Source organism: Saccostrea echinata, unplaced genomic scaffold, assembly GCF_033153115.1.
Source record: "Saccostrea echinata isolate AGI-Se365-2 ecotype Australia unplaced genomic scaffold, CSIRO_AGI_Sech_v1 ptg000025l, whole genome shotgun sequence".
Lineage (NCBI taxonomy): Eukaryota > Metazoa > Mollusca > Bivalvia > Ostreida > Ostreidae > Saccostrea > Saccostrea echinata.
In genome coordinates, this window is record NW_026889774.1 from 5,457,768 (window position 1) to 5,485,554 (window position 27,787).

Consider the following 27,787-nt stretch of genomic DNA (forward strand, 5'->3'; position numbering starts at 1 on the left):
TATGATACCGTTGTTGTACAACAATGGGCTATATTTACATGACCGCAGAGGGCTTGCATTCTTGAAGGCAATATTACAATTGTTATAATCAATTGTATTAAATGAATGAAGGGCAATGTTTTACTCCCTTTAGTTATACCATATATAATATATCAAGTTTTATCAAATAAGGATTTTAATTAGAATGGAACCACTGTTCTAACGAACAGCAGGACAAAGGTGACACAGGTGACCATTGTGACATATTGACCTTTCGTTTAAAGGCTCTTTGAAGAAGCTATCATAATTTTAAAACCAGCTACCTAACACCAAGTATCACAAAAGATGGTTAGATATATTTATTTGCAAGATATTCATGCAACAGGAGTGCAATTCATTCTGTTGTTTACTTTATAAAAAGGCAATTTGTGAGGTAATATACATTGACTATTTTAAATATTGTTGCTACAGTATAATTAATTGCTTTAAACATCTATCAATCATAGGAATGCAGCACCATGCATTCATTAGAAATACCCTTCTTGATGAGCTACAAAGTATTCTTCACGAGTATCCAGATAATGAACAAATCATCAAGGTAAGATAGACGTGAAGTGATTGTCACTCGATCTGAATTTATTATAAAATATATATATAGAATTGTTCAGGTACACAATAAAATGGTTTGCTCTCAGAATCAAGCCATTCCAAGTTTTTTTTTTTATGTTTAGCGTCCGCTTTTGTTTTGAACACCCCTTATCGAAAAAAAACCCAACAAAATAGGGAGTCATGAAATTGATTATTGTCGATATCTTTGATTTCTGTCAGTTTCTCTTAAATTATATGTTTACAGTATGTCATATATAAAGCATATTTTATCATCTAATAAAGTAACCTTGATTTTGCTAAAGAATAGATCTTTCTACCAGAAAAAAAGATCAATGATCTCAAATCACTTGATTTTTATGATTATAAAGTGCGTGTTTTATTTTTTAGCTTATGTTATTATTATTTTTTTTTGCAAATACGTACATGTAAGTTGGACGCGAAATAAAGGAGGAACTTGGAATGGACTCAATTAAATGTTGCAAGAAAAAAATTTATCGAAGCATTGAATGATTAGATTACCTGAGCTATACATGAAATGTTTGATATAATTATTACGAGAATTGAATGAGATTGTAAAGAAAAATGTGAAAATTTATTTTCCTAATCATTAAAGCTGTACTTTTAGGAGCTGTTACAAAATGCAGAAGATGCTGGTGCCCGTGTTGTCAAAATGGGATTCTGTCCCTACTCCAGATCAGATCACCTACCCGATCCGTACAGACAGTATCTATCTGTGAGTCCAGTTTTGTTTGTACAAGCTTTGTCTTTTTTTTACGTTTATTTTTATTCAGGAAACATAAAATACAAGCTACAGAAAAGTTCATCCTCCAAATATGTATGTATTTCATGCACAGTAATATATGCGGAAAATAACTCGCAGTTTTTGTTTTAATTAAATGCTACATTCATGATATTAACTGAGCTGTCAATTCAGAAACTGTGAATATATTTGTCCAAAAACAAATTGATTATCTGTGCGAATCCAAATACACAGGAAAAGATGCAAAAGAAAAATACTGTATATCAGCAAATTTTCGCGACACTTTATTTTGCGAGATATTTTTTGGCATTAATAAAATAAAGAGGTTATTAATTCATCTCAGCTGAAAGCTTAAGTTAGCTTTTCTGATCGATGGGTGTCTGGCGTCCGTTTGTCATTTATCGTTTGTAAACTTTTCAGATTTTCGAATTCTTCTCAAGAACAACTTGGGCAAATTTGAAAGAAACTTCTCGCAAAGCTTCCCTTGGTAAAGACCTTCCTCAAATTAAATGAAGGGCCTCAATATCTGAGAATATTGTGTTTGTGCATAGGAAAAATTGAATCATAATTTATCATACATGTAATTTGCAGGAAATTCATCAACCCGTAATGTCCGGATGTATTTCCTTTGGAGAAGTGGGCCACAACACGCATCTGAGTCACAATTTGGCCAAGCAGATTTTTTAAAAAAAAAAAAATTCCCTCTTAACGTTGTGAACAACAATTTAGATCTAAAGGAGTTACGATTGGCAACATTGGAATGCTTCAATACCAGAAAAAAAATTAACATGGACATGCAGTTTAATTGGAATTTTTCCTCCTTTACATATATATGCATGTAATAAAATGTGGAGTTTTGTTTCGGCTAAACACGTACTCCAAAAACGACTAAAGATGCTTTAAAAATCTACTCTACACTTTTTTCGCTTATCAATAAGATTTAATTTGATCTTGAAACTCTTTTTTTCCCCCAAAGACTTCGTTCTGTGTACCCCCATGTAAAACTCTGATCCCCTGTTGTAGTCTCAACCTAAGCGTGAGGGCCCTGATCGGAACTAACTAAAAATAAGCTTTTTGAGGATGTTTGAATATCAATATGCCTTATAATAGCTTTGCAGTTCATTAGAAATATTTTTAAAAAGGTTTTTCTATAATAATCATATTATAAAACTTTGATCTTCTATTGTAGCCCGACTCTACATCTGGGGAGTAATGATTTGAACAAACATGAATCCACACTATCTGAGGACGCTTTCACTTTAATATGACTAAACATTGTTATATTGTTCTCCAGAAGATTTTTGAAGTTTTTTTCAAATATTCTTTCTTATAAGAAATACGTGATTGGAACAAACTTCAGTTGAATCTACACTCCCTAGTGTGCTCTGTAAAAATATGAATAATCATTGATCTGATGTTCTTAAAAAAAGATTGTTTCTAAATTAGTTTTTTTGTTTCGATTTTTCCTATATTCTTAAATGCAGAACTTTTATCGCCTAATGTGACCCTGCACAGGCCAAAAGGATCATGATTTTAACAAATATGAAAGCAATCTACCAGAGAACCAGCTTCTCTAGTTTTGAAAAAAAAAATTACCTATACATGTCTATGTAAAACTCTTATCGCTTTTGATGGCCCCACCCTAGCCAAGGATCACGGTTTAAACAATATTGAGTTTACACTATCCTGCAATAAAGCTTTCACGTTAGTTTCAATCACTGTGGTTTTTGAGAAAAAGATTTTTAAAAGTTGCCTTTAAATTTTAACTACTTCATTTTCTCCTCTTGAAAAAGGGTGTGACCCTTCATTTGAGGAAGCTCTTCCACCCAAATTGTAGAGTTCATGGCCCCTGATTGGTCTAGGGTTCAATTTCGATTTTATATTTGGGTTTTTGAATACTGTTAAAAGGTTATTAATATTCCTCTTACAGTTTTAGTTTATTTGCACTAGACATGATACACAGGAGAAGTAATTCTTTAATCAGACTGTATTAATTTCAAGGAAAATTGTTACCATGGTTATTTAAGACAATTTTTTTGAAATGCTATCTACTTCTCTAACATTTGTGGTTAGACTTCGATGAAGCATCAAGATGTTACCACGTACAAAGCTTTAACCTTACACAAGATTTCTGGTTTCTGAATGCAGTGATATTGCTGAAGATTTCCCCTATAATTTAAAATAAAAATCGTAGTTCAAGAATGACCCATGGGCCTTTAATTATGTTCCCCAAACGAAGTTTGGGAACATATTGTTTTTACTCTGTTTCTTCTTCTTCTTATTATTACATGTATGTTCCCCAAACGAAGTTTGGGAACATATTGTTTTTACTCGGTTTCTTATTATTATTATTATTATTAAGGTCTTCCGTCTTCAGCGGAAGACCTTCTTGTTATTCTTAGGTTTCTTTTCCACTATTTTTATTATTATTATTTTTTTTCTTACCGATTTTGTGCACGCGAGTTCTCGGAAACGGCTCGATGGATTTTCATGAAACTTTCAGGTCTGATAGAACATCAAAAAATCTAGACATGTATTTTTTTATTTTGATGACGTCACTTCCAGTTCGGAGATTTCTACGATTTTGCGATTTTTAGAGGGTCACTTTGTCCGGCAATGTTCTCAAAAACCACTGAACATAGACGTATGAGATTTTCAGTGATGATAGAGCAAACTATGGAGAATTGAATTGTGTATATCATATCCACCGGAAGTACGAAGCGCCGACGCTCGCTATTGCTCGAAAATAGTATTATTGAAAACTTCAAAATTTCTTACACCTTTTCTACAATATCTTTTTACCTGTAAATATTTTGTTAAAACATATAGAACAAAAGTTGTGTAGAATGTTACGATCTTTCAAAGGATATCAACAGTAAGGGGCTGGTCCCTAAAATTAGGGAGCTAGAGGGGCCAAAATTGTTTTCCAGATATCTCAAAAAGTATTGAGAATTTGTAAAGCATCATAGAGGCAAAGTTGTTTAAAATGACAAGAAGCAGCTAAGGAGATCATTAAAAGTCGTCAAAATGACGTCACTTCCGGTCAAACCGGAAGTAATGGTAAATGGCTCATTCTTGCTCATATGACCGTAGATGTCTCTCGATCTCGATCCCATCTCCTTGAAATTTAGACGGAAGACTTATTTGTTGTTTTGCAACAAGCTCGTCTAGTTAAGGTCTTCCGTCTCCAACGGAAGACCTTATTGTTTTCGTTCGGTTTCTTTTTCCCTATTATTATTATTATTATTATTCTTCTTCTTACCGATTTTGTGCACGCAAGTTCTCGGTAACGTCTTGGCCGATTTTCATGAAACTTTCAGATCTGATAGGTATTGATCTGAACCTTATTGGAAATTTTTTTCGTTGATGACGTCACTTTCCATCTCGAGATATTTAGGATTTTCTGATTTTCAGAGGGTCGGCCTGTCCTGGAAACTCCTCCGAAACGACTTAAGATATTGAGTCAAGATTTTCAGTGAAGGTAGGGGAAGGTTTGTAGATTTGCAGGCAGGTGTCCAAATCTCTCTAGCGCAAAAGGCGCCGAAGCTCGGTAGGGCTCAAAAAATGTCTCAGAAACATCTCACAAAATTTTACACCTTTTCTTTTGTATCTTCATACATGTTAAGAATTTGTTAAAACATATAGAAGAAAAGTTGTGCAGAATGATACGACCTTTCATTTGATATCAAGAAAAAGGGGCTGACCCCTCAAATTAGGGTGTCAGAGGGGCCAAAAGTCTTCAACCTATAACTCTTTAACGATCAATAATTTGTAATACATTACTGAAGCAAAGATGCTTATCTTAACGATTTACATCAATATATGATAAGAGTCAGATCATATGTTACATAATAAGGGGTCACAAGGGGCCAGAATACTAAATCTTTGACGCTTTATATCTCGAAAAGGGGGAATATTTTGATAAGCAATACTGAACAAAAGATGGTCAGAATAATGTTCTAAACAATATGCACCCTTTCAATTTTTGTCAAACGGCCCCATTAAGGACTTGGAGGGGTGGCCCCTAAGTATTTCCATTCAGCATATCTCAACAACGAAAAGAAATCTCTGAATAGTTGTTGAACAAAAAGTCTTCAAAATCACAAGACCTTTCATTTGATATCAAGAAAAAAGGGCTGGCCCCTCAAATTAGGGACTCAGAGGGGCCAATAGTCTTTCACCTATAACTCTTTAACGATCAATAATTTGTAATACATTACTGAAGCAAAGATGCGTATCTTAATAATTTACGACAATATATGATAAGATTCTGATTATATGTTATGTAATAAGGGGTCACAAGGGGCCAGAATGCTAAATCTTTGACGCTTTATATCTCGAAAAGGGGGAATATTTTGATAAGCAATACTGAACAAAATATGGTCAGAATAATGTTCTAAACAATATGCACCCTTTCAATTTTTGTCAAACGGCCCCATTAAGGACTTGGAGGGGTGGCCCCTAAATATTTCCATTCAGCATATCTCCATAACGAAAAGAAATCTCTGAATAGTTGTTGAACAAAAAGTCTTCAAAATCACAAGACCTTTCATTTGATATCAAGAAAAAGGGGCTGACCCCTCAAATTAGGGACTCAGAGGGGCCAATAGTTTTTCACCTATAACTCTTTAACGATCAATAATTTGTAATACATTACTGAAGCAAAGATGCTTATCTTAACAATTTACGACAATATATGATAAGATTCTGATTATATGTTATGTAATAAGGGGTCACAAGGGGCCAGAATGCTAAATCTTTGACGCTTTATATCTCGAAAAGGGGGAATATTTTGATAAGCAATACTGAACAAAATATGGTCAGAATAATGTTCTAAACAATATGCACCCTTTCAATTTTTGTCAAACGGCCCCATTAAGGACTTGGAGGGGTGGCCCCTAAATATTTCCATTCAGCATATCTCCATAACGAAAAGAAATCTCTGAATAGTTGTTGAACAAAATGTCTTCAAAATCACAAGACCTTTCATTTGATATCAAGAAAAAGGGGCTGACCCCTCAAATTAGGGACTCAGAGGGGCCAATAGTTTTTCACCTATAACTCTTTAACGATCAATAATTTGTTATACATTACTGAAGCAAAGATGCTTATGTTAACGATTTACAACAATATATGATAAGATTCTGATCATATGTTACGTAATAAGGGGTCACAAGGGGCCAGAATGCTAAATCTTTGACGCTTTATATCTCGAAAAGGGGGAATATTTTGATAAGCAATACTGAACAAAAGATGGTCAGAATAATGTTCTAAACAATATGCACCCTTTCAATTTTTGTCAAACGGCCCCATTAAGGACTTGGAGGGGTGGCCCCTAAATATTTCAACTCAGCATATCTCCACAACGAAAAGAAATTTCTGATTAGTTGTTGAACAAAAAGTCTTTAAAATCACAAGACGTTTCATTTGATATCAAGGAAAAGGGGCTAACCCTTCAAATTAGGGGCTGAGAGGGGCTAAAAGTCTTTCGTCTATAACTCTTTAACGATCAATATTTTGTTATACATTACTGAAGCAAAGATGCTTATTTTAACGATTTACAACAATATATGATAAGAGTCAGATCATATGTTACATAATAAGGGGTCACAAGGGGCCAGAATGCTAAATCTTTGACGCTTTATATCTCGAAAAGGGGGAATATTTTGATAAGCAATACTGAACAAAAGATGGTCAGAATAATGTTCTAAACAATATGCACCCTTTCAATTTTTGTCAAACGGCCCCATTCAGGACTTGGAGGGGTGGCCCCTAAATATTTCAACTCAGCATATCTCCACAACGTAAAGAAATCTCTGAATATTTCTTGAACAAACGTTTTCAAAATCACAAGACCTTTCAATTGATATCAAGAAAAAGGGGCTGACCCCTCAAACTAGGGGCTCAGAGGGACCAAAAGCATGTCATCTATAGCTTTTTTAATAATGTTATATAAATTAAAAGAATGAAATCTAATTAGCGAAGTCTATGTATTATTATCTTTTAACAAAGATCATAGTCAAAATCATGTCTCATCTTATCGAAAAATCGGACGGAAGACCTACTCGTTGCTCGCAACGAGATCTCATCTAGTTATTATTATTATTCTTTTTTATTCTTATTTCTTCTCCGGTACTTTTTTGTCCGCGAGTGTTCTCGGAAACTGCACATCCAATTGAGTTAAAACCTTTTTAGGGTTACTAGGTATGTTATGTAGATTTGCGGAACGAAGGTCATTTTGCGCGCACGTGCACGCACGTGCGTGCGCGTGCAATGCGTAAAATGACCAATATACATGATATAGCTGTAACTTTTATATTTTTTGATGAAATGCTTTGATACTCAGAATACAAGGATATATTAAAAGTGTAGACAAGATGACATGGTCAACATGCACATGCATGCACGTGCGCGCACGCGCAAATCGTAAAATGACCAATTTACTTGATATAGACGTAACTTTTATATTTTTTGATGAAATGATTTGATTCTCAAAATATTTATATATATTAAAAGTGTAGACAGGATGACATGGTCATCATGCACATGCATGCATGTGCATGCACGTGCGCGCGCATGCAATGTGTTAAATGACCAATATATTTAATATAGTCGTAATTTTTATATTTTTTGATGAAAAGCTTTGATATTAAGAATATACAGATATATTACAAGTGTAGACAAGATGATGTGGACATCATGCACATGCATGCACATGCGCGCACGTGCAATGTGTTAAATGATTAATATACTTAATATAGCCGTAACTTTTATATTTTTTGATGAAAAGCTTTGATACTAAGAATAAACAGACATATTATAAGTGTAGACAAGATGGCATGGTCATTATGAACATGCATGCAGGTGCGCGTGCGCGCAATGCTAAGATGACCAGTATACTTGATATAGCCGGAACTTACATATTTTTGATGAAATGTTTTGATACTGAGAATATAAAGATACATTAATAGTATAGATGGGATGACATGGTCATACTGCACATGCATGCACGTGCGCGCGCGTGAAATGGAAAAAACGACCAATATACTTCATTGCCTTATTTAATGAAGCTTACAGGAAATAAGACACCAAAAGGGAGTTGGGGAGCGTTTGGGGAACATCTGTAACGGTGCCCGTTACAATTATAACTAGTTATTATTCTTTTTTTCTACTTTCTTCTCCGGTACTTTTTTGTCCGGGAGTGTTCTCATAGATCCACTCATCCGATTGACATGGAACCTTTTTAGGGTTAATAGGCATGTTGTGTAGGTGTTCGGAACGAAGGTCATTTTGCGCGCACGTGCATGCACGTGCGCGCACGTGCAATGAGTGAAATGACTGATATACTTGATGAAGCCGTAACTTTTATATTTCTTGATGAATTGCTTTGAAACTCAAAATATAAAGATATATTAGTAGTCTAGACAAGATGACATGGTCAAATTAGCGTGAACTCACGCGCATGCACGTGCGCTCTTCTCTGATTGGCTGATACAAAAATCTCAATATTTTCCTTGTTTTTTGACAAAATACTTTGAAAATTAGAATATAAGTATATATTATAAGGTGCTACAACATTTTATATAGGAAATTTCTTGAAAACACGCGCATGCAGGTGTGTTGCAATCTGATTGGTTGAAACTTTAAATGTCTATAACTCCCTTGGTTTTCCACAAAACAGGATGAAATTTACGACATGGAAAGGCACATAGAGCTCCTACATTATGATACTATCAAAATTGAATGCAAGGCCATGCATGCGCGTATGCTGAATTCTGATTGGCTAATACTTAAATGGTCACATCTCTCTTATTTATCAATGAAATTCTTTAATATTTAACACAAATGTATGTATTGTGAGACACTATAAGAAAATTAATGTGAAAAATGTAGAAAACATGTGCAAGCACATGCACTGAAATTTGATTAGCTAATACCCATATGGCTATATTGGAGTAGTTTTCCAATGAAATACCCTTAAATATAAAGTGTCCATCTATATTACAAAAGTATTGTCTAATTTATTGAAGCTTGAAGGGAATGGGGCATCATAAGGGATTGGGGAGCCGTTTGGGGAGCATCTGTAACGGTTCCCGTTACAATTAGCACTAGTTACAAATGTAGTTTGTTGATACTTGTATTTCATTATCATATACATATTTTCAGGGACCTGCTCTTTGTTTTTACAATGACTCAGTCTTTGAAGAGAAGGATTGGGAGGGAATCACAATGGTCAGGAAGAGCAACAAACAAGACGATCCACTTAAAGTTGGGAAATTTGGGATTGGATTTAAGTCCGTGTTTCACATAACAGGTGAGAACTAATCAGTGAAATGTAAATTGTCTAAAATGTTATAAGGATGATATTTTTAGACTAGCATTAAATCAACAAGCAAAGGAGGCATTCAATCCAGTATTCCAAAAAAAAAAACAAAATCAGCATCGATTTTATAACTAAGTTGTTTAGTTAATAACTAAATAACATGCTTGCAGTTTACTTGTTAAAGAAGTGTTAAATGGTCAGGGGGATATTATGGATCAGTAGAACAGTACATAATGTAAGTCCAATAAAAAAAGACACTCAGTGGGGGATCATTTGTTTATTTTAAGATCTGATAATTTCAGAGCCCTGAAATTAATAATAAATGATTAACAAACACATGTCAATCTGCAAGTCAAATAATTATAAACACAAAACAAGACAAATATAATCATCATAATATGTTGACGGTGCGACCGTTAGGGCGAGCGCAGATACACCTTTTCAGTGTACTATTTGCTATTTAGACTCATCTCTTCAAACCGCACGTGGCATTTGGTCCGTCTAGATACTCTGACGACACATAACGTTGTAAATATAAGTTGCATTACTAAACCGAAGCCTGAGCAGTGCTGATTTTAATGGAAAAGATTTATTTACTATGTATCTGCAACATATTCAAGGTGAGTTTGTTTTTTTGTTGTTGAACTTTTATTGTTATTCTCGCGATAACGTAGCTTAAACAAGCGATGCATTGTGGTCCAGAAATTACTGCGAAAAAAAAATCATTTGGATCAATGTGCAAGTCCGAATTTTCTCTTCGCCCAGGCGTTGTCGTTAGAGCTCGCAGTGAGCGCCGCTCGCTGCGCTCGCTTATATTCAACATTATTATATCATCATTCATGTATATGATATACTGCACTCTATTCAAGGGCAATAGATTTGATTTCAACTGAGCAAATTTATAAAACTTTACAGATAAAACATAAGATTAAATAGATTTTTGTAATTTTTCTTGGAAAATTATAAAATATTTCTCAAATATACTTTTAAACCAATGATTTTATCAATTAATTTAAAGTGTTAAAATATATCTAAAATATCTTCTTTCAAAATTCTCAAAAAACAAGTATGTCTGGAAGTCGAATACATTTGATTACCTGTATATCATACAGCTTTAAAATGCAAGAGAAACCAGCTAGCACCTGCATCAACAAATTATACATGTAGGTATAAAACAGTTAAAGGTCCTGTACATGTATATATACTTTTTGTATTTCTAATTTCAGATATTCTGTAAGGCAGGGTATTACTGAAAACCAATAAAAGTAACTTTGAATACGAAAAATGATTAACTTTATTCAAATGTTTTGCTTTAGATTAACTTTATATTTAATTTGAATGTAAAAGTCAAAAGTAAGGAATACTAATTAACCACCAAAATTGGTAAAATTAGTTAAGAGGAAAATAACCTGCTTCTTACTTAGACCAAGGTCTGGGTTGAGAGTGAAATATATGCACTGCATGGCTGACAGGCTAAACTATACAAAATGGAGGGATATTAAACAAAACTATTACACCAAATGATACTACAAAACACGATCAGGACAAAAACACTCTACACAACCACATTGCTAGGAAAACAATGAAATGACATAATCGAACATACACCGTGTATAGCGTTTTCATAAAATTTGTTTAATCTGATTATAAAGTGTACTACAAATACTGATGTCCAAATTATGATTGACAAAATCAGCATAAATTGCAATGCAAAATTTGACAGATGTCACCTTTATGCTTAAAAAATGAATAGTCCTATCATAGGGTCAATGAACCTGAAGTCTCATACATGCTTCATCAATGAAACAAGGTTATGATTTTGAATTCAAAAAGGTCCAAGGGTGTGATAGATGTTTGCAATCCTCTAATGAAAATATAAATTTATGGATGTTATGCGGCCTTTTAGTTCGTAATTTAATACATGTTCAATGACTATAGGAAGAAGTGTCAAGAAACATTGTGGGTGCTTTTGTTATCAGTCTAAAGTCGTGAGCGTTATTTTTACCACAGGTATCCTGGGATAAAAAAAGTCCCAACAATTGATTGCACTATTCTATTTGTGAGTCTATATATATATATATATATATATATATATATATATATATATATATATATATATATATATATATATATATATATATGTGTGTGTGTGTGTGTGTGTGTGTGTGTGTGTGTGTGTGTGAGAGAGAGAGAGAGAGAGAGAGAGAGAGAGAGAGAGAGTGTGTGTGTGAGGGTGTGTGTGTGTGTGTATTATGGTTAAGATCAGATGACACGTTCCTCAAAATTATGTTTTGTATACCTTGGTATTTTCGATCAAATATTACTCATATTTGTCATTCTCTTGTCATTTTAAATTGTTTTCAATATGATTCAAAAAATAAGTACACCAACAATTGTGACTTTAGAAATTCAAAAGATTACCCATATGGTATCTTGCCTAAATGCCTTGTAAGGTACCTCAATTTTTGGCGAGGAAACTAGTTTAAGTAGCAATACTTCAATGACAAATTTCTATGAAAAATTATATATTTTCAAGGAACATGTCGTCTGACCTTAAAGCTTATTTAGAAATATTAAAATAAAATAATGCTTATTTAAAAATATTAAAATAAAATATGCAAAATACAGCAATTGCTACAATTCTTTAAGTAAAATAAACAAAAATCAAAGGAAACAACTAGGTACCTACTTTTTTTCCTGCTAATTAAACAAAACTTAAATAACCCTAAAACAAAACATGGTTATTTTAGAACTCTATCTGTATAGATATACTTTTAACATGACTTATGTGATTAAAACTAGTGTAAAAGGATTGAAAGAAAGTATAATACAGTGTGTACATGTAGTAAAAGGGCTCATTTCTTCCAAATGAAAAGTAACAAACAACAACAACAACAAAACAAAAAAAACCAAACAAACAAACAAAAGACAAATCAAAAACAAACAACAAAAATTAAAAACAGAAACAAGTTAAATAAAAATCATTTAAGTGATTTTACTATGTAGACAAAGGTCTAAATCAAAGTTATCAGATGATTGACTTTTGTGTTCCATCCTTCTGTTGTCTGACTGTATGGTCAATTTTCACATTTCCACTTCTCAAGAACCAAGGGGCCAATTTCAACCAAAGTCACATGAATTTCTGAGAGATGGGGATTCAAATACATGGCATTAGGAAATTGCAGTGGAGTTGTTTAACTTTTTTAAAAGGATTACTGAATCAGAAGTAACAATTTCTAATTGTTATTTGAAATCAAGTTTCCTTTTTGACCGTAGATTTATTTTTGTTCAAAACTTTGGCCTGGTGTTAGTTTACGATAACGGATAAACATAGGGATATATACAATATATATATATATATATATATATATATATATATATATATATATATATATATATATATATATATATATATATATATAGTGGTCGGTGATAAATATGAAAAATATTCAAAATATAAAAACACAGAGAACGAGTAAAACATTTCCACCTCTCCAGAACCACGGGGCCAATATACTCGTTCTCCAGAACCACGGGGCCTATATACTTGTTCTCTGTTTTTGTATGTTTGAATATTTTTCATATATATATATATATATATATATATATATATATATATATAGAGAGAGAGAGAGAGAGAGAGAGAGAGAGAGAGAGAGAGAGAGAGCAGAACATCAGGTCTGTTTATTAATAGTCTAAATTTCTAGTCCTTCTGGATACTCGTAGATAGAGCAAGAATTGGATATAAAAGTTTAAGTAGAGAAAATAATAAAGAACACCAGTCTTAGGTTAGTCAACATCATAAGCAAGAATACAAATGTAGTTAGATTTAACTTTTTTTTCAAATCATGACTAACTGGAGATAGACCATAATATTAAGTGATAAATGTTTACACAGGAATCCATGAAGTGATAGGATCCTTAAGAGGGGGTGAAAGTTTACTTTGGAAGACAAGGAGAGTAATCTTTACAATTGTTTTATGCCGGGACATATTCAGTAAATAAAAATAGAGCATGAACATGTTCATAAGATTCATAATTCTAATCATAGCTGCTTGGACTAGGTCACAATTAGGATTTATAACTTACTCAAACTCTATTAACGTCTGCAAAATGCACAACATAGCATGCTGTAAACTTCACAATAGACAGCAATAAACTGTATATTAAGTAGAATTACAAAAGCACTTAAGATTTGACAGCTACACTAAGATGTTTTCATTTATGACTACAAATGTATTTGTCAAGAAGAGAAATGCAGCCTGTGGGCATCTTATTTAATTTTTGCCTGTTATTAACCATATACCTGCATTTAAAAAAAAAACAAAACATTCGTTACAGATACAGTTTGTGTCATCAGTGGAACCAAAATTTTGTTCATTGACCCTTTGTCTGAGCTTCGGGATCCTAACAAAGTTTGCAGTATTGCTCCAATAGCAAATTATGTGCATCCAAATGTGTGCGGACCAAGGGGTTTGGAGCCATTGTATAACCTGTTTGACATAAATAAAGAAACTTCCAGAAATGGAAAGTTCAAAGGGACTTTTTTCTGGTTTCCCCTTAGAAAATCACCATCACAATTGTCAGAGAATACATACTCACCTGAAAAAGTGGAAGATCTGTTCAAGTCTTTTAAAGAAGAGATGAGCTCTGAACTGCTGTTTTTAACCTCAATTGAAAAAATCGGAATATACAAAATTGAAAATGATAGATGTGAATCTGAGTGTACCATTGCTTTAGATCAAAGCTGTGCAGAGAAAACAAGAAATGAAAGACAGATCTACAAGGCAAAAATCAGAGATATTGAGGTAAATATGGCTCAGGATGACAGACGGATCAGTCAATGTAACCCAGTATGGATGAAAAATATGGTTACATATAGGATTAAGATGAATAAACTAGAGATACTTCAGGTATGGTTCATTGTCCACTATTTTCATGCAGGAAGAATGAATAAAGAGCTTTTCAATCTTATCAGAAATCGGCGGTCTAAATACAGGCCATATATCGGAATTGCAGCCAGGCTTGATGAACCTATTCAGTGCAGTCAGTTATTTTGCCTCCTGCCTCTCCCTTTTGAGGATGAAAGTCCGACAGGATTGCCTGTTCACGTAAATGGATTCTTTGCTCTTGACAGTAACAGACAGCATCTTAAATGGCCATCCCATGATCAGAAAATAAGCCATTCACACTTAGAAAATGACATGCTTTGGAATGTACTAATGGTACAAGAAGTTTTACCTGTGGTTTACTTAGAATTTTTGACGTCATGGAAAGATGATTCGTTTGCATCTGAGTTGACTAGAAAGTACTTGAAAATGTTTTATCATCACATCCCAAGAATGACAATGATCAAGAATCATTGGACATGTGTTGGCGAAAAAATGCACCAGCACCTACTCGAGTCCGAAATTCCTTGCCTTGAGAGTGGAAAATGGATTCAGACTAAGGAAGCATATTTTGCTGTCTTTGCAGAGAACACCCAGGAAGATGAGAGGAAAACTGTGAAAAAACTTTTTCAGAAATGTACAAATAAAGTCATTGTTTTAAAAGGACATGAGGAGCTCTTTCATCACTGGTCAGGTTCTGATACCAACTTTGTTTTGAAATGTACCAATCCCAAAGAAACCAGGGATCTTCTTAGAAGAGACCAAACATACAAACAGCTAAGTGCCAATAGTAAAGGACATCTTCTTGTCTACATATGTAGCGATAGAAAACTTGCAGATTTAAATGAAATAGAGTTATTACCACTGCAAAATGGGAGGTACGGAACTTTGCAACTGAGAAGGAGGGGGCCTCAAAATACTGTTTACTTATGCAAAGAGGATGAACTGCAGATTCTGACTGGTAAAGAGAGTGTTCTGATTTTGAATACAAATGCCACCTCTGAAGTTGGAAAAGTTTTAGAGTCTCTTGCATCAACAGGTACACAATAACAGAAAAATTAATAAAGAAAGTTTTCAATTCAAACAGGAGTAAAAAGAATTTGCTTAATTTTAAAAATCTATACTCTTTGAAAGCCTTTTGCTGATTTAGCTAAAAAATGTAAAAAAAAAAATGAAACCTTGAAATTATTAAATATTCACAACATTTTAATAACTTTGCTGAAAATAGCCGTTTGGATCATAGTACATTTTTTTTTATATTTTGCAGGATACTACTCATTCCAAAAATTGAATGTCAACGCCTTTTTAAACTTTTTGACGGAAGTTACTCAACAACAAATGGAAAAAATTAGAGATCCCGTGTTTTTGATGGACAGCAGCGCTGTTTTTGGAGAATATTGGCTAAGGAAAGTTTGGCTATATCTAAAACATAAATGTCCAACATCTTTGGACCCTGTTAAAGAACTTAATATAATCAAAACAAAAGAATCAGGGGTACTGAAAAAATTATCTGATGCATTTATCAGCGAAGCTGATACAAATGGGTCTCACATAGAAATTTTGAAAAAATTCAAAATTTGGATAGTTGATATGAATTTTCATGACCATCCATTGCTTGCACCAGGAAAGGGAATTGTTGTAGAAAATACAGATGACGGGAAGGCAAAGATTTTACAACGTTGCATACAGTATGGTGTAAGCCCATTTAACACCTTCTGCTCAGATGCTGATAGGGAGTGGTTCAAAGAATTCCTACCTGTAACCCTTCCAAAATCATTAATCCCCGCTTTAGAAAATTTAAGGTTATTCAAATGTTTTTCTGGAGTCGAGAAATCAAGTCAAATTGGTTACACATCTGTTAAGGAGTGCCATGATGTTTTTGTTGGAGACGAGGACTTTCCAATTCAGTTTCCAAAGAGTATGATTATGACATCGACAAAAAAAGAAGAACGACTTCTATCAGAACTTTCCTATGAAAAAGTGGATCTCACAATTTGTGTCCAAACATGCATTGAAAAAATAACAACTGGTAGTCTTCCACTGAGTGAGGAAAATAAACGTAGGTTTTGCTTTTATGTATTAGAAAAGCAATCGATCCTGAGAAACTGGTGGAAAATTCAAACAGATTTGAGTTCAGTAAGGTTTATCAAAAATGGTACGAGAAAACTTCACTCTGCAAATGAACTTTATGATCCAAATGACCAGCTTTTACCAGAGCTTTTCCTTTCAGAAAACAAATTCCCAGATGAGGACGGAAAGAAGATGGACTTGCTAAGGCATTTAAAGTTTCAGAGTAGAAACAGTTCAGCGTACAAAAGCGATATTGTGCAAACATGCCAACTATTTGATTCGACTATTCATGAGCATTCCATTAAAGAAAAAAAGTCAAAAGCCTTATTGCAAGCTTTTCGACAAAACCAAAAACTTTTCAAGTCGGTTTACAACACAATTCACGGTTTCAAAATATTGCCCTTTAAGCAAGACAGGGACAGAAACTACCCCTTATCAATGGCGTGGTATTCAAATTCAGAAAAATTTGTCTCCTTAGAAATGATTTTCTGTTCAAAATTCGAGTACATTGCTGGATCAGTTCTACCCACATGTATTCAAGAATGGGAGGAACTTATTGATACTGATAAAGCACCTCAGTTGAATCACGTCATGCAGCACTTTTGCCTGGCTATGGAATGTTACAATGAGGATGAGCATGCGGGATACAGTTATCTCATGAGAGAAGTTTATCAACATTTAGCTAAAAGAAATTTGAGAGATTTTGCCTCATCAATTCCGCAGAAATGCGTTTTGACAGAATTAGGATTTAGAAAGGCAACGGACATTTACATACAACGCAACAAAACGGATGTCGATTTAGCGCCATATTACATTCTACTACCAAAGGAATACAGTCCACTAAAAGAATTTTTTGAGAGGCTAGGTTGCAGTAAAAAACAGTCTTGTTATCTTCTTGTTGAAGCACTGAAAAAAATAGATGGAAGGCAATTGGAGGCAGAAGACAGTAGTGATGTCAGCGAGGACATGGAAAAAGTGAAGAAAATTTTGAAGAAATTATCAGAATATGCAGAAGATGAATTAGCTGAAATAAGAGAAGAAATCCTGGTACCTATCCACAGTAAAGACACAAGTGCACTTATGTTTCGACCCTCACACGAATGTGCATACTCTGATTCAGATTGGTTCAGCAAGACATTCACAGAAGAAGATAACATTTGTCTAATTCATTCAAAGATTGACAAGGAGATTGCAAAGAAACTTGGCGTGAAGTCGTTAAAAAAATTTACACTATCAGATGCAGAAGAAATTTTCTCGGAATTCGGGCAGTCAGAACCATTAACCCAACGCTTGAATCGTCTTTTAGAAGAAGGGTACACAGATGGATTATCTGTTCCAAAAGAGCTGATTCAAAATGCTGACGATGCCGGAGCATCTGAAGTGTATTTCCTTTATGATGAAAGAGAAAATAAGGATGCGAGAAGTTGTCTTATAGACCCTGGAATGGAAGGATGTCAAGGACCAGCACTGTGGGCTTTCAACAATGCAGTTTTCTCTCCAAGTGATTTTCAGAATATTCAAAAACTTAGTGGCGCGACAAAAAAAGAGGACACTACAAAGATCGGGAAGTTTGGCTTAGGTTTCAATGCAGTTTACAATTTAACAGATGTTCCAAGCTTTGCAAGTGGAAAGCACTTGGTGTATTTAGATCCACATGGAAAATATCTAGGAGAAGCCATTATTCATGAGAAAAGTCCAGGGATCAAGCTTAACCTTTTGAATACAACCATGCTTCGTAAACTTGAAAATCAGTTTAAACCCTTTCAAAATGTGTTTGGATTTAAATCGTCAGAGTTTTCAGAAAAGAAAGGGTATAATGGAACGATATTCAGATTCCCTCTGCGTACAAAACATCAAGCTCTTGATAGTGGAATAAGTAGTAAAGAATACTCTCGGCATGAAATGGACAAACTACTGAAAATGTTTTGCAAATCAAGCGGGAACATGCTCCTATTCACTCAGAATGTAAAAAAAATTAAACTCTTTCATGTTGGAGAAAGAAGTACAAATCCTGATAAAGATATGGAGCTGGTACTTGCTGTCGAAAAGGAGGAAAACTTTGGAAATTCAGTGACACTCAACAATGAAAATATACTATGTGCAGCTTCAAGACAGTGTAGCAGATTGGATAAGTCCGAACACTTTTCATCAGTATGTAAAACAAAGATAACAATTGCTTCTTGGGGTCATTCATGGGTTGAAAATTTGACATCCAAAGAAGAAACCAACTGGATAATTTCTTGGGCACTTGGAAGAAAACAGTCTTTAAAACTCTTTCGAGAGAAAAGAAGTGACGGAGCACTTCCATTATCCAGCGTTGCAATTCCAGGGGATGTACTGAATAAACAATTTTCGCCTCGCTTTCTATGTGCAAGATCATCTGCTTTCAAAAGGTATGGATTCTATGAGACAGGCCATCTGTTTTGTTTTTTGCCATTGCCAATAAAGACTTCATTGGCTTTCCATGTTAACGGAACATTTGCAATATCATCTGATCGCCAGCGGATACTGGTAAGAACAGAGGATGACAAAGAAAATACAAAACAAACGGTGTGGAATAACTGTCTGATATCAGATGCAACATTGGAGGCACTTCTTGAACTTCTCATTGTTTTGAAGAATACCGTAACAGAAGAAAATACATTTTATGAATTATGGCCTAAGAAGGGTGAGGACTGCTTCTGGGAGACATTTCAACAAGAATTTTATAGATGTATTGTAGAGCGTGAATTACCAATTTTCAAAACGCATCTTGGATACAGGAAATTTCAGGACTGTATCTTTTTGCACATTGATGTGAAAGCTGACAATCGATTGCATCAGATTGCTCTCGACATTTTGAAGAAAACTCACTTAGAAGGAAGAGTCATTACAGAGATACCTGATGATGTCTATAGTGAATTGGAAAATTGTCTGGGTACTTTATTTTTGGAACATGTGGTGACATATGAGAGGTTCATCACAGAAAGCTTTTTACCGAGTATATCTCTTTTTAATGGGGAAGAATATGATCACATTGTCTTGGGTGCATTGAGATCAAGAAATAATGTAATTCTTTCAGCGTTGCAAAAAAGCGAATGTATCACAACTTCTCCAAGTGGTACAAAGAAATCACCAGGAAGCTTAGTCCATCCACGGTCCCTTGTGTCAAGAATATTCATCACAGAGGATGAACGATTTCCTGCAGAATTATTCTGCAAAGAGGATGACTTAGAAATACTTGTTAGAATTGGAATGATGAAGGATTACGTACCTTTTGAACTTTTGCATTCACAAACAAAAGCTATTGCCAACATGTCAGAATATTGCACACAGTGTGCATTGCTCAGATCTAAAGAAATTGTTAGTTATATACACAGGACGTTTCAAACCTTTTCCAAGGAAAATTTAGACAAAATATCCTGCTTAGCTTTTCTACCAGTGGGGAAAAAACCAATAAATTGGCCTGTGAAATGGCACAGTGAAATTGACAAGAAACGTAACGAAGTAATGAAATGCAAAACGCACAAAGAAGTTTTTTGTAGCATTGAATTATTTGAAAAACCATATAATTTGTATTTTCCTTCCATGCAAAAATTGGTTGGGTGTTCACAAGCAGTGATAGGTAGATACGATTTGTATCAATATTATGAGAGCGAGCTACAATCTCTCGGTGTCAAAAACGAAAAAGATGTAGATTTGGAAACCCTTAAACTTCAACTTGCTGAAATAACAAAGGTTCGAGAAGGTGCTCAAAATAAAGAAGTTGAAGATATTTGCTTTGAAATTTACAGGATTTTTTCAAAGCGAATATCAGAACCAGGAGTTGAAGAATTTATTCAAATGCATTTTCCATATTTGCCTTGTGTCATAACAGAAAAGACATTTGCATATCCAAAACAAGTAATCTTTTCCTTGATGTATGATTGTAGTCCTCATTTTTTTGGTTTAAGACCGAAATATGCCAGTCGATTTTCTTCCTTGATGGAAATTTTTGGTGTTCGAGAATCGTTTGAGGCAGAGGATATTATGCACGTGTTGTTTACAATGAAGGAACAATATGGCGAGACACAGATGCCTGCAGAGGAATTGGCTTTAGTTTGCCGGATGGCAATGCTGTTTGAAAATTGTCATTATATTCCAACTGAAAATCTCTACCTACCAGATTCAAAGGGTTTCCTTTGTCACGTAAATGATTTGTGCATTGATGATTTTGACTGGATTACAACAACAGACTCAATGAGATTTTTAAATGCTGCAATACCTTTGAGCGTGGCACAATTAACAGGAATCAAGTCCAAAAGAGACCAGAGCATTTTAAATGATTCTGAGGAGTTTGGTGATGAATTTGGACAACATGAAGAACTCACAACTCGAATCAGACGAATTTTAGATGGATATCCAGAGGCTTGTATATTAAAGGAACTTCTTCAAAATGCTGATGATGCTGGTGCATCAGAGCTGCATTTTATCAAAGATTTTAGATCACATGGTACGAAACACATTTTTAGCGACAATTGGAAGGAATTGCAAGGCCCGGCACTATGTGTTTATAATGACAGTGTATTCACTAAAACAGATCTACAAGGAATTCAGAACTTAGGAATTGGAAGCAAAGCAGACGATCCCACCGCTACAGGCCAATATGGTGTTGGATTCAATGTCGTTTACCATCTCACTGATGTTCCGTCATTTATTACCAGGGATTTTAAAGCTGGATTAGATACTTTGTGTATACTAGACCCTCATCTGAAATATATACCAAATGCATCTCCAACGAAACCAGGCCGAAAATTTCAGGATGCAACAAAAAAAGTGGGTACAAAATTTACAGACATCATGTCTGGCTATTTAGATAACAGTGGCATATGGAAGTCATTACGTGGTACTTTGTTTCGATTTCCACTCCGCTGCAATGACGAGTCCCTTCTATCTCGGAGAATAACTACTCGTGAAGGATTGGAGACACTCTTGGATGAGCTGAAAAAAGAAATGGCCGAATGTCTTCTATTCTTAAACAATGTGAGGGAAATTTCAATTTCATCTGTAGAAAAAGACGGTAGTCTAAGGCAGGAATTTATTGTTAAGGCAGAAGTTTCGATTGAATCATATGAAAGGGTAAGGTTAAACCAGTTCGTACAAGAGGTTCGACATCAAATGAAGAAAAACGCAACTTATGTCTGCAGTATGGGTAGAAAAGAAATTATGTATCATTTGAAAGTCGATGTTGACAACCAGTACACACAGGAATGGCTGATTGTTTCTGGATTCGGTTTTAAAGATGAAAAAAGAATTCCAGATAGAGTGAGAAAAGCATATGAGGAAAGACACCTAGCCTTATTACCAAGTTCTGGTGTAGCATTCAACCTGATGAATAAAAGATTAATCCAGAATGAAGATGGAACAAAAACTGTTTTTACACCATTAGATCTTTTCAAAGCATACTGCTTCTTGCCACTACCACTCATAACAGGTTTGCCAGTTCACATCAATGGGCATTTTGCCTTGGATCATGAAGCACGTCGCAATATTTGGTGGCCAGATGATGCATCATCTGATCTGAAACTAGCATGGAACACATGTCTGATTGACAATGTCATTGTCCCAACTTATATTTCTACTATTCAATATCTAAAAACTGCATTGTTCCCAAATATTGATACCAGAAAACCATGGAGACAATTGGATAAATTTCATAAAGCATTTCCATGGAAGGCAAAGTTAAAGGACAAGGTTTGGGAATATATGGCAAAGATTTTATATAATCAAATTGCAGAAACAGGTTGTCCTGTATTTCCAATTGTACGGAGAGACTATCAAATGTTGAAAATGGTAGATGGAAAGGATAATGTGAACGAAATGCAAAGAGATAAGGAACAGGAGGTTAAGAGGACAGACAAACCAATATTACAAGAGGAGTTATTGGAGATTAGATGGGTGTCTATACTGTCAGGTTCATTTCCTGCTTACTTCGATGAAATTAAGTACCAGCTGAAGGATGATTTTGTAAAGCAAAATTATGATGGCTATTACGGGCAGAGCTATACGGAATTAATGCGTTGGGCATCAAAACAATCTGAATTTCTCGCCGGTATTTTAAAGGATCTTGGGATGAAGCTTATCGAATCACCAATATGGATGTACATGAGCATGAAGAACGCAGGTGTCAATGTACACACGGTATCTCCAGAAGCCGTCTTGAAGTTCTTGAAATCATATGGTTCCAGTGATGTTGACAAGTGCAATGTTTGTAAAGTAAATGTGCACGTAACAGACACCAGATTTGGAAGTATTGATGGGGTGTATTTTCTCCTTGATTACTGTTTGAAGGATAAGAATTTGGATAGTGCGGAATTTGAACACGTTCCTCTTCTTTTAACAGCAGATGAGCAAATTCGTGAGTTCACCACAAGGGAAAACATGTACTTACTTTCGTTACCTGAATTGTTACCTGCATCTGCAAACAAAATTGTACATTTTTCACAGTTTGATTTATTTACAGATTTTAAAGTGTTCGAAAGCTTTGTGTCACATCTCCAAATTAAAGATTTTGCTAATCTGATTTATGACAACATTCCACAAAGATATTTAAGTGGATTGGTACAGCCATGGAATCAGCAGGAATTTGATATCCCAAACATGAAGTGGATAAAACAGTTTTGGTGCTTTCTCTCAGAAAATTTAGGATGTCTTGAACATGAACAAAGGTTGACAAGAATAAAGACAGAGACAAAAGGAAGCAATGTGGATTCCCCTGTAAATATACTAAGTAGCAGTATAAGGAAGCATTTAGCAGAATGTTGTTTTCTCCCTGTCCTTGTGAATGATGAACACAAACTTTATCCTTTCAAAGATGGTAAACATGTGTTGAAAATAATTTCTAATGTTAGTGGACCTGAACAGACAGCATTGACTTCACTGAATGTACCATTAGTAGATGAAGAGTGTTTACCTTCTGTGGAAGATGGGTATTTTTCGGAATATCATACTTTTGAAATTCTGAAGTGTTTAGTGACAACAGTTGAAAGTGTCACAGATGTATTGGACTGTCTTTTATTCAACAAAAGGCATTTGCATCTGGACAACGATTCCTCTCAATGTATGCTGGATTTCTTTGCCAAACGCCTTAAAATCCTTAAAAAGGCAGAAAAATGTCAAACCAAGCTCAGGTCTTTGCCCTTTTATTGTGGATTGAACAACAATTTTATTACTCTACCCAAAGGAACCATAATCGTGTTACCAGAGGATGTTCCTGTTGATGGCTTGGTTAAATTTGGTTTGCAAAAAGATATCTTGTTCATCAGAAAGAATGACGTATCATTGACGTTGCTTGAATATCTGGGTTGTATAGTGACATCAAAAGCAATATTATACATTCATTATATTCTGCCATATTTCCAAACCTTGCCATCGACAACTGTTATGATCCACTTGAAATATATCAAAGATATTGTTTTACCAGAAATGAATTATTATCAAGATGAAGACTCCGAAAAGAATTTGAAAGTATTAAAACAATTACTGCAAAATATTGCTTTTCTTCCGACAGAATCTAATCGATTAGCACGTGCTTGTGAATTCTTTAACCCACATAAAGACATTTTTAAGATCGAAAACCAGCTTTGCAGGTCTTCCGAACTGCCTCCAGCTCCTTTTAATGAACAAGAATGGGAAGATTTCCTCGTGCTTTGTGGAATGAAAAGTAATATTACTCCAGAGATTTTTCTGGATTTTGCAAACCGGCTGCAAAGATTGGGTAAATCAGAACTATTGCCGGTAGTAATGACGAATTCTAGACTTATGATGAATATATTATTTCATGAAAACCCTGAGTTGTTGAACGATTTTGACTTGGTGAGTAAAGTACAGGAAATCAAGTTCCTTACCCCTCATTCAGTACAACAAATTTATATGACTATAGCACCAGAGTTTGAAAATGGAAATAAATTGGTTTGTTTTCGTAACTCAACTACGCCAACTAATGCTCTCCTTGTCTGGTCAGTGATGGGAATCGTATCAGAAGACCTGATAAATATGATGCGAAAAACAGATATAATCACAGCAACAAATACCTTGGGTCTTCTTGAACATCCTCCCATTCATGTTGTGCTAGATCACACAAGAGTTGTTTGCAGTGTCCTCAAAGATCAGTTGGAAGAGCGTATTGCAAGGAATAATGATATTGAAGAGGCGGTGACAACAATGATGAGTAAAATCTACGGGTATTTACAGAAGAATACAAATGAAGAGTCTAAAGATAAGTTAAAATCTATTCCATTTATCTTTATTAAAGACAGAAAATTGCTTGTGTTGCCTGAACAAGTTGTGTTGGACATTAGCGAATATGAGGAAATTCCTCCATATCTGTGTAAAGCACCGTTGTACTTTGGTCAGTATCATACCATGTTTGAGGTGCATGGTGCAGCAAAATCTTTAACATGCAGTCATTTGGCCAAAGTGTTGGATAAGATATGGATTAAATCAAAGGGGAACATTTTAGAACCAAACGAGAGATACAGTGCAGAAAAAGCAGTGCAACTTTTGTTCTCGAAACTTAAGTTAGAGGAAGTAGTTGATTTAAAGGTGTTGACTTTATACCTACCAAGTAAGAAAGGGAACTTGCAACGCAGTGATTCTTTGGTATTTGTGGACCATAAATTTTTAGAACAAAGAATCGGAGAAAATATGCCAGATTTGGATTTCTTTATTGGATTTAAAGAGTTGAAGATTGAAGCACATGATCCGGTTCTGGAGATAAGTCGACTTCCTGAGAAATATAGGCCACATTTACTGTCAAAAATTGTGATTGAACAATTAGACACGGATTGTGAAGACTGGGTAATTCCATCTGATTATGGGAAACAACTTCAGAAATTCTTGCATTGTCCTGAGTTTGTATTGGGAGTATGTAGACTAGTTAGGGATGAATATTACAATAATGACAAGAATTTCGGGGAAAAAGATAATTTGGAAATTTTGGAAAAACTTCAGTCAGTGGTTGTGGTTTGTGTTGAAAGACTAACAACAGTGATGGCATATAAGAACAAAGCTTTACCTAATACGGCAATGCAGAGAGACGTATTCTCAGCTCAAAGTTTGGATGAAAAGGACTGTGAAAAATTATACATATATTTTGGAGTAGCAAAAGATTCAGAAATAAAAACTTGGATCAATCGTATTTCAAAGCATTTATCAACTATCTTGAATACATATCTTGGTAAACCTTTGAAAGAAAACAACATTCACCTTCCAGATGTATTGAAATGCATTGGAGACCCAAGTGCCATTGAAATAGAGCTTGATCAACAAGAGATTCGAAAGATTGATGTGGGAATAATGACAAATACTCTCCTATTTATGCCTGAACTTGGTTCAGAAATCCCAATATCATTACACCATCTCTTAGATAACTCTTGTACATACATTGAATCTGGAACGTTTGTAGCATATGAATTATTTGACCCGATTATTGATGAAGATGATACATGTGATGCAGATCCTGTATATATACTTGCCAAAGTGCTGCAATTGATATCTGATCACACAAAAAGTTGTCCAAATGCTGATGAGTGGAATATCCTCTACATTATAGACATAGGGAGTGAAAATGCAATTGAAGCTGTTGCATCTAGTATATATAAGTTTTTCCGGAACGATGATAATGATAGAAGTGTTGATGTAGTAGATGGTGCTGTTGTGTTCAGGTGGAAAACAGATCAAATAAAGAGTTATATCAGGGATGTTCTAAGAAATGCCTTCAGAAGAACACATCGGGATTTCAAAAGAGCAATTAAACGACTTCTCCTTCAATATCATCCAGACATGCATCAAGAGAACCAGGATTATTTTAATGAGTTGACCGTTTTCATATTCTTCATAAAAAAAAGGTTAGAGGAAGGCAAGTCCGTCGATGATGTTGATATTTTCGAAAACTTCAATAATATTTCACATTCGCCCGCATCTGAATTTGAAAAAACGTGTAACCGTCGTGCGGCAAATTATGTTAGAAGAAAGAAGGAATATAAGTCTGGAGGACTAGGAGGAGGAGGGAGATCAAGCTTTTTCAGAGATTTTATTGTGAAGGGACCTCAACCAGGACAGGCCATGCGGTGGTTTCGACAAGCAGAATTTGACTTCCTAGCTACCTCTACAGATAAAAACCAACCTAATGCATACAACTGGGCATGCTACAAGTCCCATCAGGTAAATCATTATTTTCATCATATTTGTAATTGATCCTTAAAAATTTAGCATAAAGAAATTTGATATACAGTATATTTGAAGTTTACGGGAAGAAATAGTTATCTCTAGGAGAATAAAAAATGTGCTTTTGATTAAAATGATTGCTGAGGGAACAGAAAGAGATAATTTTCTGTTTAGAAAGGGGAAAAAAATCAGATTTTAAAAAAATAAAGTGACTTCTTATTTCTTGGTTCATAGTCTGCAGAAAAAGCCCTTAAAGCACTGTTGTATCAAAGGGATGCAGACCAAGTAGATCGCGTTCACAATTTAGCTGCACTGGTTCAAGGACTTAATGATTTTGAACTCTCTGGACTTGCCCGTCAATTGGAAGGAATAACTGGCAATTATTTCCGAATGCGATATCCAGATGCTGTTCCAGGGGGGCACGGCAAGGCTACTCCCTCTGATATTTACACCCCAAATCAAGCTGAAGAAGCTGTTGAAATCGCAGGAAAAATTCTGGAACTTGTGAGAAGAAAGATTCCATATCTTTAACAAAAATGGTAAGAAAAATCATTTTCTTACCAAATACAATAATATCAAGTTTAGAATGTAATCTTTACACGTTTAGAGGTGGTCAACTAAGAGAGCATTCTTAGTAACCAAGGGAAGGGATAGATTATTTGTTGTTTTCTCTTTCTTTGACTTTAAATTTTATATAAAATTGCATTTTAAAAAAACCAACGCTACTAATTCATTTTAAATGAATCACAAAAAAACCAAATACACACATAATCAAATAAAGCATAAAATAAATATGGTCTGTTTAATAAAATTTAAACTCACGTTGTTGTTTATTTTTATAGCTTTTTCTGTGTGTGATAGTAGATTCTGTAAACATTTTCTTTCACAGGAAACCAAGAAGACATGATGATCAATATGCTTAAAATGCCGGGGAATTAACAACATGGTGTACCAACAAATTTAACTACATAT

The 27,787-nt window shown here is 34.6% G+C and overlaps 1 protein-coding gene across 1 annotated transcript; it reads left to right on the forward strand.

Moving 5' to 3' along the window:
• Positions 1-484: 484 nt before the first annotated feature.
• On the forward strand, positions 485-27,785 carry LOC133192836 (sacsin-like). The gene is made up of 7 exons (XM_061328842.1): positions 485-577; positions 1,214-1,321; positions 9,515-9,662; positions 14,013-15,599; positions 15,828-26,812; positions 27,050-27,354; positions 27,705-27,785. Exons 1-6 carry the CDS (start codon positions 488-490, stop codon positions 27,344-27,346), a joined length of 13,215 nt encoding a protein of 4,404 aa, XP_061184826.1. The 5' UTR covers positions 485-487; the 3' UTR covers positions 27,347-27,354; positions 27,705-27,785.
• Positions 27,786-27,787: the final 2 nt, after the last annotated feature.